Below are 17,703 nucleotides of genomic sequence, written 5' to 3'. Positions count from 1 at the left end.
ATACTGCCACTGTTTGTGGTTGAAGGGAAGTACTGCATTTATTGCTGGGCCATGCAAGGAAGAATGGACAGTTCATGCTCAAAAGACAAACTCCCCAATGGCTTTCAGGGAAGGGTTTTTAAAGGCAAGATGAGGGAAAGGGTCCAGGGTGAGTAATCAGCTCGTGGACATCCTTCTGATAGGTTGGTGGTGAGGTAACAGGGTGGCATTTTAGGAATCTCAAATTATCAACCTGGTTTCAAGGGTCTGAGGTCTGCTTGCTGGTGGTTAGCATATGCAGTTGACTTCTTCCAGCTGCTGGGGGTTTTAGTTTCTGCAAAACAACTGTGGGATATGGCTCAGGATATTATCTATAGGCCTTGAGGAGGAACTAAAGGTCCTTGACTTTGTTTTATGGCTAAGCCATTATTACTTTGTCATGCTAGACTGCTTTCCTTTGTTTCTGCATTTTCTTGCTTTTCTGAACCAAATTTAGTCTAGGAGGCTAAAACTTTTCTCTGAATAAGAGGTGACTGATAGAGGGTGGGAATGTCTTTTCCCAGGAAGGCTCCTGCTCCGTTTTAAAACCAAATAACCATTTCTTAAAACTTGAGGTTTTAAAAGTAATACCATTTTCAAGTTAATATTTATAATATCTTTGTTGATTAATTTAAAGATTAAAAAAAAATTTATGTATGTATGTATGGCTGTGCTGGGTCTTTGTTTCTGCGCCCAGGCTTTCTCTAGTTGCGGTGAGCGGGGGCTACTCTTCATTGCAGTGTGCAGGCTTCTCTTGTTGCGGAGCATGGGCTTCAGTAGTTGTGGCTTGCGGGCTCTAGAGCACAGGCTCAGTAGTTGCGGTGCGTGGGCTTAGTTGCTCCGTGGCATGTGTGATCTTCCTGGATCAGGGCTTGAACCCGTGTCCCCTGTATTGGCAGATGGGTTCTTAACCACTGCGCCACCGGGGAAGTCCTATACTTCTTTTCTAAGTACCTGCTGATTTATAAGTTTGTTCTTGACTCTTGTTTTTACTCCCTTTATATTTTCTCCAGTTTTACTTATGATCAGTACCTGTAAGGGTTTTTTTGCTTTGTGTTATTTTGATTTTTGATAAATTACATAGTCCTGCTAATCTTGTCTATGTCAGTTATTGACCATATATTAATATGTTTTGGAGGAATGTAAAATTTGAGAGTGATTTTTATGTGAAACATTAGAGCAAGAGACTTAAATTTTCAAGATGTGACTTTATAACCATGAGACAGCTTATAACCTAAGACATGAAATGTTATTTTTCAGGTGGTTAAATATGGGACATTTCATTTACAGGAATACTGTGCAGCCATTAGAAATTCCTCAGGCAGTTAGCAAACAGTAAACTGAAGGAAAATGTTTGTGTCTTGAAAATGTACACAATATACTACTGAGGGTAATAACTAGTCATTTTATGCCCTTTGTTAAAACAAATTTTAAAATGTTTTGTATATGTATGTTTGTGTGCGTGCACAGGAGAAGTCTGAAAGTAATATATACACCAAACTGATAAAACTGGTGACTTCTGGGTGAAATGGAATTGGAGGAGAGGAAAGGAAGACTCTGGTCTAAAATGCTTTAGTGAACCAAAACTACTTTATAATAAAACATGTATGTGTATGTAAAAAAGTAAATCAGCACCATTTTATGGTGATATTTGCCTTTGGTGCGCCATGATTTTTGACATTAAAAGTAAAATACATAGTTTTCCAGTACCATTTAAATAATCTTATTAAAGATTTGGAAAGCATGTTTTTAAAGTAAAAACTGAAAACTGCAGTTTGGTAAGTTATTTCTCTTAAAGAAGTGTTTGGAGTTTTTTATAAGCCCCGTTAGAATTAAATTGTAAAGCCACTCCAGTGTTAAAAGGAGAAAGGTATTTTCTAGCAACTAATGTTGCTGCTATTTTGGTGATCGTATAGGTTAATTAAATAATTTGTGTTTATCTTCAGCTTGCTATCTTAGTGTTCAGTTCACTGGAAACATTTTTGTATTAATTGTAGTCCTTGTGCTAATGCTTTGTCTATCTGTGGGTACATTGGAAAGGTGACATTTTTGTTAGGTGGAGAAACTTTTCCCATAACAAAATATTGTGGAAAGCATTTTATTTTAGCTATTAAAATATACATATGTATGTATATACAAACACTTTTAAATCTTTAAAACAGATCAAAAACATTCACAGAATGAAAGCATTGAAGTTTAATTTTCCTGTATCAAAATTTCCTATTTCTTACAAAGTTTCTTAAAGAAGTTAGCCTTTCAGTATTAAAAAATGTACTCATCTGTAAGGTTTAAAAAAAAATCAAGCAGTACAGATGAATTTATCAAATGAAAAGCAACAGTCTCTTGCCCTACCCCTTTTATCCCAGTTCTGCTCTCCAGACTTTTACCTGTTTTGTGTTCAGTTCTTCTGGTGGATATTTCAATATTTTAAAGTATACTTGCACCAGTTGCTATCAACTTTAGATTGAGGATTTAGTGTATCTTGGTAGATTATTAAGTGATGGTTTAGTTTACACTTACTGTTGCCCTTGTCCTACTTCCAATACAGTTATATCACTATTTTAAATCGTTCCATCGGTTACCTTCGTGACTTTAATATACTTAAAGTTGTATTTCTGTTTTACGGACTTCAGTGTCTCTTGAGTCTGTATTTGATAAGGTGAGGCACTTAGTGTCCCATCATTTCTTCCGTTTCTTACCCATGCCCTCAGTTTCTATCCAGGTGAACTTAAAATAGAAATTAAGATTGATAGTATTTACGTTACATTTTGTAACCTTATGAAATCTTATACATTTTGCTGCTGGTTGATTGCAAAAGCTGAATAATAATAATGGCATTTGTTATACAGTATTACTTTGTAAATATTTTTCACAGTAGAGACAAGTATACAATGGTTAGGATTTTGTTTGTTTTCCATCTGGCCATAGTCAAGATCCCTTTTGTAAGAATCTTGAAAGAGAATGAATGTCCTAATGAATTCTCTTTTCTTACATTCTACAAATTGCTCAAAATAATAGTTTAATTTTTTCTTTTGGAGAAGGAAGCATATGCTTTGTTCATTATTCCCTGATTCCTTCTAGCTATTCTTGAAATAATTTTTTCCCCTTTTGTTCTAATTTTGGCTTTTTTGCTTCATGTTTGGACTGTGATTCTCTTGTATATTTACCCTTCTCCCCCAACATGCCCAAAGTTTCTTGCTGCCGTCCACCATCACCCCCCATCTGCTCCTTTATTTTTTATTTATTTTTTTAAAGATTGTTTTTTTATTTTTTAAAGTTTTTAATTTATTTTTTTATTTTTGGCTGTGTTGGGTCTTTGTTGCTGTGTGCGCGCTTTCTCTAGTTGCGGCGAGCGGGGCTACTGTTTGTTGTGGTGCGCGGTCTTCTCATTGCGGTGGATTTTCTTGTTGCAGAGCATGGGCTCTAGGTGCGCAGGCTCAGTAGTTGTGGCTCACGGGCTCTAGAGTGCAGGCTCAGTAGTTGTGGCACACGGGTTTAGTTGCTCTGTGGCATGTGGGATATTCCCTGGACCAGGGCTCGAACCCGTGTCCCCTGCATTGGCAGGTGGATTCTTAACCACTGCACCACCAGGGAAGCCCCTGCTCCTTTATTATATCCTTGGTCTTACCCTCAGTCATACTAGTATCTATCGTTCTACAGAATTCTCTTTTCCTGGAGAATGCCGTCTTGGAGATCTCCACTCTCTTAGTCTAATCTGGACTGGTTGCTTCTTAATCTTGCCAAACAACTGGCACACAAGAATTCCCTTTCCCAGCTCTCCCAGGTTGTATCTCTTCTTTCTTGAATCCTGTTTTATGCTTTCTTGGCTTTCATTCTTGTTTTGCTGGTGTACATTCTAAAGTAATTTCCTTTGAGGGGGTCATTAGAGAGTAAACTTTCTGAGTCCGTATATGACTGAAATGTCTCTTTTTCTTCTCACAGTTATGTTTCCAGGTGGTCCAGGGTCCACACTTTCAGTACCAAGGTTCCAGGAGATATCCTCAACACTGTCTTTTCTTCACAACCAGTTTTTTAATGTGTTTAATTTTTTCTTTGTCATTTAGATTTTCCTTAGACATTGGGTGATTTTTGGTTGCTGTTTCATATTTAAGATGAGGCTGTAGAGGGACTTACTTGTTGATAGGCTTCTTTATGAGAATAGATAGGGAGCTGACTTTTATTCTGGGAGACCCTTGAATACCAATGTGTAGGAGTTTTGCTTTGGGGTGCCAACACTCAAACCTGTCTGCTAAAGTTAGAAAAGGGCCTTGGCTGTTGTTCCTCCTTCCCCCAGCTTTTGTAGGAGAAACTCCTGACTGTCAGAGGAATGAAAGAAGAGTGGATGTTCTCCTATTACATAAATAGACCTCTCTGTTACCCTTTTCTAAAAGTTTTATTTCTTATTCTCATCTTCCAGCTTAGCTTTCTTCATTTGGGGCTTTTCTGGATTGGGATGGGAATGGGATTGGATTTCTCTGTCTTAGGCATTTTCTTACCCCATTTTAGATTGTGGTTAGTATCCTCTAGAAATTTGTTGAAATGCAAATTTAAAAAAATATTTATTTATTTATTTAATTTATTTTTGGCTGGGTTGGGTGTTAGTTGCTGCACATGGGCTTTCTCTAGTTGCGGCCAGTGGGGGCTACTCTTCGTTGCAGTGCGCGGGCTTCTCATTTCAGTGGCTTCTCTTGTTGTGGAGCACAGGCTCTAGGCACGTGGGCTTCAGTAGTTGTGTCACTCAGGCTCAGTAGTTGTGGCTCACGGGCTCTAGAGCGCAGGCTCAGTAGTTGTAGTGCATGGGCTTAGTTGCTCCACGGCATGTGGGATCTTCCTGGACCAGGGCTCGAACCCGTGTCCCCTGCATTGGCAGGTGGATTCTTAACCACTGCACCACCAGGGAAGTCTGAAATGCAAATTTCTAGTTAAAGATAGTAGACTGAACACAAACATCTACTCCACAAAAAGAGTAAAGTTTGACAATTTTAAATGCATAACCCACAAGGAAAGGAAGATTGGGTGAAGAGATGAGCAACAAAACTTGGAAACCGTACAGCAGAAGGGAAAGTGGCATATGACTTCGCAGACCTGATAGAGTGAAAGACTACTGTAGTAGTCAGCCTACTTCAGAATTAGAGAATGTTGAAAAGTGGCAGAAGTGAGTTTATGCATCCTGTATACATATTGAAAACCATCCTTCTTCCCCTGCTCAGCTCCCAGAATGTGGCAGCCTGGGCTTTATCCTCCAGATAGGAGATTGGAAGGTTCTTGTCTAGATGATCAGACTAGCCCACGAGGAAACACCTAAAGATACTGACATTGGAGGTTCCTTGATTAAATGGCTCAGCCTGATCACCTTAAGTGGTGCCTCATAGTTTGACAACCTTCCTAATTAGCTTTGTGGTCTATCACATTAAATACGAACATCTGAAATAGGCCTCTTAACACAAAAAGTAGAGCATAAAACTAACAACAACAAAAAAGCAACTGAAAAGAATAAAACTATGTAGATAGAAGAAAACTTTAAAACAAAAAACCCCCTCAAAACTACATTGATCTCCTTAGATAGGTTTTTACAGTCATGGAATAACAGAATTATCTGTGAAAGCATAGTTTAAACAAAAATAGCCTTTGGAATTTTAAATGTGAGAGTAGAAACAAAAACCTCAATAGATGGCTTGCAAGAGACTGTTTCCCGAAAGTAAGGGGGCTTGAGAAATTAGAGATAGGAAATATCAGAGAAAAGTGAAGAATCAAAGGATCAGTCCATGAGGTCCTTTAGTACTGAAGGAGATGAGTTTCTAAATAGGTAAAGTCCATTGAATGGGTGAATCAGTGGATGAATAATAGACAACTGGGAAATTTCAGAACATTGAGGATAGAAGGAAGAACCTGGAAGCTTCCAGTCTGAAAAAACAGGTTGGGCAAAGGAATCTGAGTGGCTTCAGTCTTCACATCAAAATTATAGGCTGGCAGGAGTGGGCACTGTCTTCAGGATTCTGAAGGAAAATGATTTCCAACCTGGAATTCTTTACCTAGCCAAAGTGTCAAGAGTGAGGATAAAAATATTCTCAAATTCACCATGTCTTAATATTAATCTCCCCTGCATCCTTTTTCCAGAAGGCATGGGAAGATGTACTTCGTAAAAATAGGAAGTACATTAATTAGGAGGAAGACAGGATATAAGAAATAGATCTAAATACAGGATGGGGCTTCCCTGGTGGCACAGTGGTTAAGAATCCACCTGCCAATGCAGGGGACACAGGATCGAGCCCTGGTCCGGGGAAGAACTCTCATGCCGTGGAGCAACTAAGCCCGTGTGCCACAACTACTGAGTCAGCGTGCCACAACTACTGAAGCCTGCGCACCTAGAGCCCGTGCTCTGCACGCAAGAGAAGCCACCGCAATGAGAAGACAGCACACCGCAACAAAGAGTAGCCCCTGCTTGCTGCAACTAGAGAAAGCCTGCGCACAGCAACGAAGACCCAGTGTAGCCAAAAATAAATAAATAAAATAAATTTATAAAAAAAAATACAGGATGGAGGCGTTGGGAACTATAGGATGCTAGTGAAAGGATAGCATAGAATGACAGATGTGTGTTATGTGAAGTGACAACCACTCCAGACTGGAACAGATCAGAAGGCTCAGGGATAGTCTTCAAGATGAAATGGATGTGTCTGAATTAACATCTTGAGAAAAAAAATTTAGGAAACTAGTGGAAGATTGAGTTAGTGACAAGTATAGAGAAAACAAAGCAAAGACAATAAGACATTTATTAATTAGTGGGAGAACAAAAGGTTGTGCTTTAAAGGGAAAACAATCGTAGCTTGTCACATGGCTTAGTCTTGAATTAAGTTTGCAGAGTCATAGTAATGTAAAGACTGAATTTTTCTTTTTCTTTTTCTTTTTTTTGCGGTACGCGGGCCTCTCACTGCTGTGGCCTCTCCCGTTGCGGAGCACAGGCTCCGGACGCGCAGGCACAGCAGCCATGGCTCACGGGCCCAGCCGCTCCGCGGCATGTGGGATCCTCCCGGACCGGGGCACGAACCCGTGTCCCCTGCATCGGCAGGCGGATTCTCAACCACTGCGCCACCAGGGAAGCTCAAGACTGAATTTTTGATCTAACCCGGCGGTTATCAACTGCGAGTGATTTTGCTCCCCTCAGGGAACTTTGGCAGTGGCTGGAGATCTTTTTGGTTGTCACAGCTTTACTGGAGAGTGCTATTGACATCTAATAAGCAGAGGCTACGGATGGTGCTAAACACCTACAGCACACAGGACAGCTCCTCTCAACATACAATTATCAGTTCCAGGTGTCAGTAGTGCTGTAGTTAACACACTAACCAAACTAAGATATCATTTTGTTCGGAAGATGTAGAGATGAGAATGGTGTGTAGAATGAGAGTGGGAGGACTGGAGTTAATTCTTCAACTTCCATAATGGAAATCAATAGAAAATGTCCCAAACTGAGAAAATAAGATATAGCAGACAGGTGTTTTTTTTGAGACTTGGTGTAAGTTAAATAAAATCAGATAAAAGAAGGCTAGTTTTTGCAGTGCTTTTTGTCTTTGTGTATCATCTACTGGCTAGTCTGAGACTTGGGCAGTGGTCTGTCTCATACGTCGTTCAGCTCACAAAGTGTGTGGTATGCTGTTTGTATTCTAATCCAAGTTTGTGCAGTTTGGGGTTGAGCCTCAGAGTTCATAAACAATTTCGTGGGACCATTTTCCTGAGCTGCTCCTTTTCTGCTATCCCCCTGGTACTTCTTGGCTCCCCTTTTTGAGGAAATTGAATATTGAAAAATGGCAAAAATGGAAAGATGCTCTACCACACATTTCTTGTGACTCTGCTCATGCCTGGGACCAAGCAGCTGGAGGTTAGAAGTAAAATAAGCAATGGATGTTGGCCCTAATCTCTTGGGACCTCCCACCTCTTGCTATCGGAGAGGAAGGTTCCCGTCCATCAAAGTTTTAGTCTCTGTGGATCCCTGTTACAGCCACTGTTGCTGCCAAGTCTAACCAGTGTGGCATTGGTTGGGCTCTGGGGCATGAGAGAATGGAGAAAAGAGAGGAGAAATTTCCTCTACTGTCTCTGAGTGTTAACAGATTACTTTCTTGATCCTTGAGGGCTTTTGGAGGTCACTTCTAACCCCCAATCCAGCTAGGGGATATTGGAGGGTGAAAAATGGTAAATTTGAATATTTGTCATCTTCCCCAATCTTTCTGCTGCTGTTTACTTTTCATAGTCCTCAAACAGCTGCTCCATGTATTTTGTCCAGGTTTTATACGTTTTATGGGAGGGACAGAGTGGAGTGTGCTTACTCCATCTTACCTTTCAAAGATAAATTGTAACTATCAGTATGTCACTGTAAGTATATGAGACAATTTGCTAGACTATGGGAATAAAAGTATACAAAGATCTCAGTGAAGTAATTTGGAAGAGTTTATAGACAGTAATAGTAAAAATTAGATAATTACTATAATGGAGGAGTTGAAAGAGTTTATAAATCTGTTCAGAGGAGTCTGATATACCTATATAGGAGATACAGTGTTAAGTCATGAGGGGTGAGTTATAAGTTTGCTAGATGGACAAGAGAAGGGAATAGATATAGTATGTGGATGGCAATTTAGGACATTACTAAGAATTAGGTATCACTGGGTATAAAGAACCTTACAGAGTGATAGAGGCTGTGCAGGTGAGCAGGCACTGGATCTTGAATGCCGTATGGAAGAGCTCAGATTTTTATATCTTACATTATGCCATTAATGTTGCGTGTTACATGTCTTGGTTTTAGTGTAGATGCAGTTTTAAGCTCCTTTCCCCATTGTTTTTCTATATTGAATTGTAGATTATTGTACATACATTTGTCTTAACATTTACTTATTCAATCCCCTATTGGAATGCTACATTATTTTTATAATTTAAAAGCATTTTTTTTTTGAGGTTTGATTTGAAACTTGAAAACAACAAAGAACATTTAGCACCACAGCTAGTGAATAGTGTAAGTGATCAGACTGGGTGATGCTATTTTTAATTTTAGAAAATGACTCTAAAAACCAGTGGATTTCTTTTATGTAGTTCAGTCTATCTCTAAAGGTCGCTAGAAAAAAAGATTACAAAAATGCTAAGCGTGGAAGAAGCTTTAATGGTTGCTTAATGAGTCCTGTAGATCACATAAATTTTGACTTGTTGCATAAAAAAGGGGTTAATTATCTTAATCATATATATACATATGTGTATTTAATATAGTGCACACTTATACTACGTATTAAAATAAATGTCCCTTCCTCCCTCTGAATGTACTTGGAAAAGACAATTTAGGTTTTTTTAAAAGTGAGTGTATTTGAAAGTTATTTTGAACTCAGGTTCTTCAGATGAGCTTTTTGGGAAATCTGGTCTATTAATGATTTCTTTAATTTTTTTTGTAATACTTTAAATATGAAGATTAAGCAGCTAACATCTTTTCTATTTGAGTATATGAATATATTTGCATATATTCTTTGAAAATGTTACCAGGCATGGGAGGGAATCCTAGTGAAGTTTGTTTTCTTGCTCACCTTTAATTTATTGTTAGAGAGCTCTTAAGTTTATCTCTGTACTTGTGAACAGAGGGTAGATGGCCTCTTAAAAAAATTCTATTATGAATGAGATATATGTGATATCTCTTATTTATTATTTTTTTTAAAGACTCATCTTCCCTGTAGTAATTTCCTGCCAGTTTTGCTTCCTTGATCAGTACTGCTCTGGGTCCCTTTTCTATGTTGGTGGGTCAGGAGTGAAGCAATTAAAAAGGTTAAAATAAATTGTTATGGTTTGTAAATGTAATTTTTGTATGTTTTTTGTTTTTGACAGCCGATTTATTTTGCATATTCCCAGCGAGGAAAGAGACAATGCTATCCGAGTGTGTTTTCAGATTGAACTTGCCCATTGGTTTTACTTGGATTTCTACATGCAGAACACACCAGGATTACCTCAGTGTGGGATAAGAGACTTTGCTAAAGCTGATATCCTTTTTATTACTATAATGAATGTCTTTCATTCTTATTAATAAGGTATTTTAGCACAAATTTTCTTTTGCTTGTCGTTGAGATTTATAACCTTTTAGATAAAACATACTTGATTTCTAAAAATTGTCAAAAATGTAAAACATATATATATGGTTTGTGCCTGATTATGGTAGGCACAGTTTGATAGTACAGTTGTACCTTGGTTTATGGGGATGGTTCCAGGACCACCCCCCTTCCCGCAGGATACGAAAATCCATGGATGCTCAAGTTCCTTAGACTGTAAAATGGCAAAGTATGGTCAGCCCTCGGTATCTGCGGGTCCTACATCTGGATACTGGGGGGCCAACTGTATTCTTATTTTTATGTGGAGGACCCCCTAAAATGTGCAGTGATCATTAGAATTAAATTTGATTTTCTTTTTTTTCCATATGTAGCTAGCCTATTTCTAGAACTGATCTGTTTTTTACATTTCTCTTGCTTTTGCACTTAACTGGATGATCTTTATTCAGATTACTACCTTTCTGGGATAGAAATTCTTAAATAATTATTGAGTACTTGCTGTTTTCAAAGCAGTTTTTGGGTCTGCGACAAATTCAAAGAAGTCCTTGCCTTTAGAGAAGCTTTTGTTCCTCCCTATTTACAAATAAAATAGAAACTTTTCATCATTTATTAATTATAAGATTGACATGAATATTTAAGATTATAAAAGAAGCTATGTCACAAGGCAAAAAAAATTGATGAATTGCTAATGTTTCTTATACTAAGTGTTTTTAGAATTTGGCAAAAGGTGGAAAGATTTTAGGCAAAGCTATATTTTTAAGGGAATATAGAATTTTCTAAACAGGCTGGAGTGGGGAATATGTTGCAGGTAAAGAAAAGGGACTGAGCAAAATTGGAGAGTTGGAAAGGATAAGAGATATTTTGGGAAGTAAATTATTTTGCATTGAGTTTCTTACAGGGATACAAGAGGGGGTATGGATGGAAGTTGTATAGGGGGAATTTGTGGGGTTTTAAATCCTGAGCCAAACTGCTTTGATTTTTATTCTCTAGGTCATTGTTTTTAACCATAAATCATGTGCTCAGATGCAATTGTACCCGCAAGTTCACTGTACTATGCTAGTTGGAGTAGAGTTGGAGTAGGGATAGGTGACCTAAAATAACCCTCATACTCAGCTCCCTATGCTTTTTCTTGAGCTGTATGAAATAAGGAACCCCTTAGGGCTCTGTAGAAAATGGATGAAACTCTGTTTATTCTGCATTACTGTTAACCATTGAAAGTTTTTGAGCAAGGCTAAGTTAAGAATATTACTCAGACCATTTGAAAATGGTATTCAAAAAAACTTATTTGGCAGGACAGGTTGAACCACAAGGACTGTTAAATACTTGAGATATGGAGTAGTAAGGTCCTGAACCATAGTAGAGGGACTACAAAGAAAAGACAGAAGAGACAAATTTCAGTGGCAGAAATGCTCAAGCTGTTTGATAGATTAAATATGGAGAAGTAAATGAAAAAATCAAAGGGGAATAGAAGTACCACTGAGCACTGTCTTTGTTAAAGTCTCGGTAGCAGGTTTTATGAAGAAATCATAGAAGACTTTGCTTTTAAGGAGCTATAAACATGATTAAAACAGGAAAGTTGTCTTCTGCGGTTTTGGTCTGTTTTCATAGACTTAGGGTTCTACCAGAGCAACTATACATACTTCGGGGTTCTGGGTAAGATTTTGTGTGTGTATGCACATGAGTTTTAAAAACTTTCCTTGTTATTAAAAAAAAAAGCCTCTGTTCTAGTTAAGTTTCTTTTAATTCATTTATATGGAGGAAAAAAATTTTATTGCTAGTGTGGTAGACTTCATTCAATAATTGAGTGCTTCCTCTGTGCCAGGCGTTGTGCAGTGAACAAGGTAGATTTGGTTGCTGTCTTCAAGAAGATTACAGACAGAAAGGGACATGATTACATTGCAGTCTGTTAGGTTTTGATAAGGTAGCATAGGGTTCAGTAGGAATAGCGAAGAGACTAATCCAACCCAGATTTGGAATTAGATAAAAGTTTTCTTTGGAGGAAGGGTCTTGTAGGCCATGTTTGTTTGGACTTTATCCATAAGAGTAATAAAAGAATATAGGAGATTTAAAAAAAAAACAACTTTACTTTTGGGAAAAAATTTTAACTTACAGTAATTTTAACTTAAGTATATTACAATCAACTGCCATTATACCCTTTTTATGTATTCACCCATTGTTAGCTTTTTGCCATATTTGCTTTATTTCTCTAGGGGTGTTTTGAAAGAAGCTCTGAAATAGTGTAGGCAGTGAATTGGAGGAACATGAGGTTGGAAACCTAGTTAAGATGCTATTTCATTAATTTATGATTGAGAAATGGAAACCTGTGATAGAAGTGAATAGAAAAGATTAAATTTCAGTGGTATTTAGGAGTAAAATTTGTCTTAACTTGGATGTTTGAGGAAAGGTGGAAGAAGGAATCGAGGATGGTATCCAGGTTTCTGATTTGAACAATTGAGTGGATGGGTGTGCCATTCCATTTGTAGAAAAATAATGGAGGAGAAATTTTGTGGGGAATGATGGGCTCAGTTATGGACATGTTGGTTTGTGGTACCTGTGGGATATTGAAGTGGTGAGACTATGTAGAATAAAAGTTAATAGTATGAGCTCTGGAGCCAGATTACTTGGGTTGCCATCCCACCTTTGCCATTTACCAGCTGTGCAACCTTGGGCAAATAGTGGGGCTTTTCTGTGCCTCTGTTTTCTCTTTTGTTAATTTTGCATGGTCTTGTGATTTTTCTTCAGTAAGCACTCAGCAGTGGGTACAGAATGGCTGTCCTGGACTTGACGCTGGGTTGAGGTTTTACTAGGGAGCTGTATTCAGAATAGTGGGGCAAAGAAATTTTGGATCTTGCTAAGACATTGATTAAAGTGATGGACCATATTGTTTAGGGAAGGAATTAAAAGCAGGAGGGTGCTAATATGGAGAAAGGAAGACAGTCAAAAATAGATGTAGAATAACAGTATATTGTGAGTAATTAGAAGACTGCCGTAGAAAATTGTGGTCACAATGTTTTATTCTAATCAAAGTACTATAATAGTTCTATTGATGGCAAGGTCCAGAATGTTCCTGTGGGAATTGGTCCCAGAAGTGGGCATGGATGTAAAGTACAAGGAATACAAGGAACTGAGCCTGGAGCGTGAGATGAGTTGTTCTTGGGGAGATCGATATCGTCTATGATAATGGAAGGATGGAGATTATCATCTAAATGATTGTCTATCGTTAGAGCAGATTTTTCATGTTTTTGCAAAAATGTTAGAATAAAAAGAGTATATAAAAAAATCACTGAATTGTTAAAAAAGAAAGAGGATATATGTAATACAAGTAGATATATGTGCTTAAAATTTCTTACATTCTTCATGTAATCAATGTGATCTTCTTTCTCTTAGAACTATTGTGTAGGGCCCAGTAACCCAGATTCAAGACGCAAAATAGTAGCCAAGTAGTGCTTTTAGTAAAAATTAGAAAGATAATTAACATTACTCAGAGCATGTCATAGGGTTTTTTAAATTAAATACATTGTCTAATTAAATAAAAATGGTATTCAAAAACTTTCCACTCCCTTGTTTGAATTACTTTATGTACTCCTGAATATGGAAGAGGATTGAAGAGTTGTCATTGGGGAAATTGATGTCATTTTGGATTGGGTTCTGTTATTTGCTAATTGTGTGGACTTGAGCAAGTACTTTTCAACATTAATTCCAAGTGTATCTTGAACTGTAGTTGGTTGGTTTATCAACTCACTCATTTTATGGTGATTTGGGGATAGGAAAAAAAGTAGGTAAATGAAGAGTATAGATAATTTCCAAGGTTATGTCAGTTGATTTAATTTCTTTTGCTAAACCTTTGTTTTTGTTATTCTTTTTAAAGAAGTTGTTTAATGGGTAGAAAAATGAGATAACACTTCATTAGAGAGACGTTGATGCACCTTGAAGTTATGAGGAACATTGTAGGGAGAAGGAAGAGAAAGAAAAAAAACTAGATAAGTGTCTTCCTCTTTGAATTATTGGAAGTTACCTATATTCCTGGGGTATATTCATATGTTTTTTTCACTATGGTTAAATTTTTAATGGAAAAAATATCCATTTATTTTAAATTTATAACTAGATTCAAAAAAATCTGTGGTGACTTTAAAACACATAAGGGATTTTACTGAACATCTCAAGCCAGACTTTTATTGAGAAATAGCTTCCAGAATTCTAGCAAGCTCTTGTAGAACCATAGGGCTTCATGGAATAGTTAGTATTATATCCATAATTTATTCTTTTTTCCCGCCTCCCTAAATAAAGGCAAGGAGTGTTTATATTGAGATTAATCTACTGCCTGTCTTTTAATTACAGTGTTGTTATAGATGGTTGACTTTTTTGAGCTCTTTGAGAACCTTAGTTCTTACTGCAACTATAAAACCAAAGCAAAATTTTAAACACAAAGCTGTAAAACTCATAAAATTTGTTTTCATAAAGTGAATTTAATGTGATGTGTTTGTTTAAACCAAACTACTAGTCACAATGTGAATATAATGCTGTCTTTAAGGGTGTTTTGATGTGCCTGTACTACAAGTTTTCCCAGAACCTTTCTTTATGTGTTATGACACCTTCCTTTCTGTGTTACAATGGAATATCATTTGACCCTAATACACTATTTGCGTATTACTTTTTTTCTGCTTTTAGTAGCCCACAGCAGTTAAAGTACTAGTGCCAATATGGTCTCTAAAATCAAGTAGTGTAGTACTTGATGGATGAGATCATCCAAATGATTGAAAGTATGCTCATATTACATGCCTTTACATTAACATAAAAATGAAAAGACAGAATATGTAAGTTTTCATAGAGGACTTGAAGACCCTTGAGAATGTCCTCCGTTTGAGAAACGCTATCATAAATTATAATTTTCCCCACAGTTTTCATAATAAACAGTGCTGTAGTGATGAGGCATTTGGTAGCGTGGAGTATTGGAAGCCTGAGCATATACTTTACAGGTTTAGGTTTTATTTACTTTAAAAAAAAACTTACTTTACTCAGCCCAGTTTTGGGGAGGCATACCCAGTTTCTTTTGAAACAGGCCATACTTTCCTTAAAACCCATATTTACCTTTCTCTATAATCCTTAATAAATCTTCATCTTAAAAATGTTTTAAATTATGGAAGCAATATATGTACATGGTAAAGAAATTCGGCAGTGTAATATGTCATCCCTAGTTCTGCTTCCCAGAGTTAGCCACTTCCACTTACTCTTTTTATTTATTTATTTATTTTTTTGGCCTTGAGGCTTGTGGGATCTTAGTTCCCGACCAGGGGTTGATCCTCTGCTCCCTGCACAGGAAGTGCGGAGTCCTAACCACTGGACCACCAGGGAATTCCCACTTTCACTTATTCTGATGGTTCCTAGCTCTTACCAGTATATGTGTACTGTGCTTATATTTCTTGATGTCAGTTTCAGTATCTGTTGACTCTTAATATGATGAATTCGACCCACTTAACAAGAATTATTCGAAGTGTTCACATGGTCCTGAATTTATTTGTGTTAACTTAGGGAGCTAGAGTATTTGAGTATTCACAATTTACTTGATTTGTGTCTAGGCTAAATGCAGAAGTTAGCAATGGCTTGTTCAAGAGAAAACAAATGTGAAACGACAAAAGCAAGAAGGATAAACTTAAGTGAGGTGAAGATACGAGTAATTTCATGTAAAATACACAGTTGATTTAAATAGATCTCTTTATGTGTATAAGTGCTTAAGCTGTATTAAGGGAGAAAGTAGCTTCCTTAACACAATGTATACTCTTCAGTCATTGTCCATTTTTGCTGCCTCAAGGTGAAGATGTGGAAAAAATTTTGGATGAATGGAAAGAATATAAAATGGGAGTGCCAACATATGGTGCAATTATTCTTGATGAGACACTTGAAAATGTGAGTGAGAGTAATAAAAGATTTTTAGTGAAATGGTGATCAGCTGTTTTCATCCTAATATGTTGTTTTTATAATGTTCTGAACTGAGGTTTGAAAAGTATACTTAGATTTTTAGTGATAAAAGGCCAGATTTTGTATATTTCATCTGCATTCTGGGTCTTAATAATTTATACTTGTTGCAGCATGACTTATTGCAAAGGAATCATTTGATTTTTGAAGAAATACTTTAAAATGGACAGAATACCTTTCTTTACAGGAAAAGTAATAGTATATTTAGCTTCCTGAAAGATAGTCAACCAAATAAAATTATTGGTGATAACAGTTACCTGAAGTAAGGAGAAAAGCACTTTTGGCTTTTAGAAAGGAACATGGGAAAGGAGGGCAAGTTTTATTTTTACCTCTGATTGTTTTGTAGGTATTACTGGTTCAGGGGTACCTAGCAAAATCAGGCTGGGGATTTCCAAAAGGAAAAGTAAATAAAGAAGAAGCTCCTCATGATTGTGCTGCTAGAGAGGTGAGTTATTGCAGTTTGAAACAGTAACATTTGGTGGTTATGCTTTGAGTGTGTTTTTTTAGCCATGGAGACTAACTTGTTTGGATCATTTAATCCTCTTTCCAGAACTTGACTGCATGAAGTAACATCTTTTATAATGTAACTGTTGATTCATTTGTCCACATCTATCATTTATTCTTCTCTCATTTGTTTCCATTTTCTTTCATTGTTCATTTTTTATTCTATTATTTAACTTTTTTTTTAGGTATCTTCTCCACCTTTCCTTTTAGAATTGGATTTGTTATTGGTTAAATATTTTGGCTATTATAACCTTTGTTTTATGTTTATATTCTTGGCTTCCAGACAAATGCATAATTTGGGCTTTTCTAAGAAATTTATGTTTGTTGCTCAAAACCCACTCTAGCTTCCTCCCACTGCCTGTAGGATCAAGTTTAATTAAGTATTGAAACTCCCTCCCCTACCCCCAACACAAAACTTAGCCATTCCTAAATTTATTTTTCTTTATTCTTAGTCAAAAGAATGAATTCTTTGGTCTCTGAATTTGATTGATTTGTTTCAGCCTCTAGGCTTTTGCATATGTGATTTCCCTACCTGGAAAGTTCTGTCTTCTTCCTGCCTATTCAAATCTTATCTAGGTATCTTTCTAGACCCAGCTCAAATTACTCTTTTTCCCTAAAGGACTGCCACCAACTAGCTCTATATACAGGGCCTGAGTTTCTTTATTTGTAAAATAAGGAAGTTCATTCTTCTTTAAATTGTTTTTTTTTTAAAAAATTAATTTATTTATTTGGTTGTGCCGGGTCTTAGTTGTGGCTGGCAGGCTCCTTAGTTGTGGCTTGCCAGCTCCTTAGTTGTGTCACTTGGGCTCCTTGGTTGTGGCATGCGAACTCTCAGTTGCGGCATGCATGTGGGATCTAGTTCCCTGACCAGGGATAGAACCCAGGCCCCCTGCATGGAGAGCACGGAGTCTTAACCGCTGCGCCACCAGGGAAGTCCCTAAATTCTGTTTATTTTAAAATGTAACCAGTCAGCTGTAGCCCACAGTAATCTGAACTTTAATAGCAATTGCTGTCTTTATCATTCGCTTGGCCTTAACTGTATAGTACCTTGTGATATATTGTATACTGTATTCTTATTTATTAGTTCCTAATCATTTATAACATTACACCTTGTCCTTGACATTTGAGAAGTTGAGCTATGAGG

The 17,703-nt window shown here is 37.1% G+C and overlaps 1 protein-coding gene across 2 annotated transcripts in view; it reads left to right on the top strand.

Annotated features, from left to right (window-relative positions):
* The window catches only part of DCP2 (decapping mRNA 2), a 43,590-nt gene that overhangs the window by 2,192 nt on the left and 23,695 nt on the right, over positions 1-17,703 (top strand). For both annotated transcript variants that reach the window (XM_082651369.1, XM_082651368.1), the window contains exons 2-4: positions 9,868-10,019; positions 15,838-15,986; positions 16,402-16,500. In XM_082651369.1, the coding sequence (XP_082507495.1) occupies positions 9,868-10,019; positions 15,838-15,986; positions 16,402-16,500 (400 nt within the window). The remainder of the gene's footprint in view (positions 1-9,867; positions 10,020-15,837; positions 15,987-16,401; positions 16,501-17,703) is intronic.

Source organism: Grampus griseus (genome assembly GCF_964374135.1).
Source record: "Grampus griseus genome assembly, chromosome: 3".
NCBI lineage: Eukaryota > Metazoa > Chordata > Mammalia > Artiodactyla > Delphinidae > Grampus > Grampus griseus.
The sequence above is the reverse complement of the archived record's forward strand: the minus strand, read 5'-3'. Positions and strand labels throughout refer to the sequence as shown.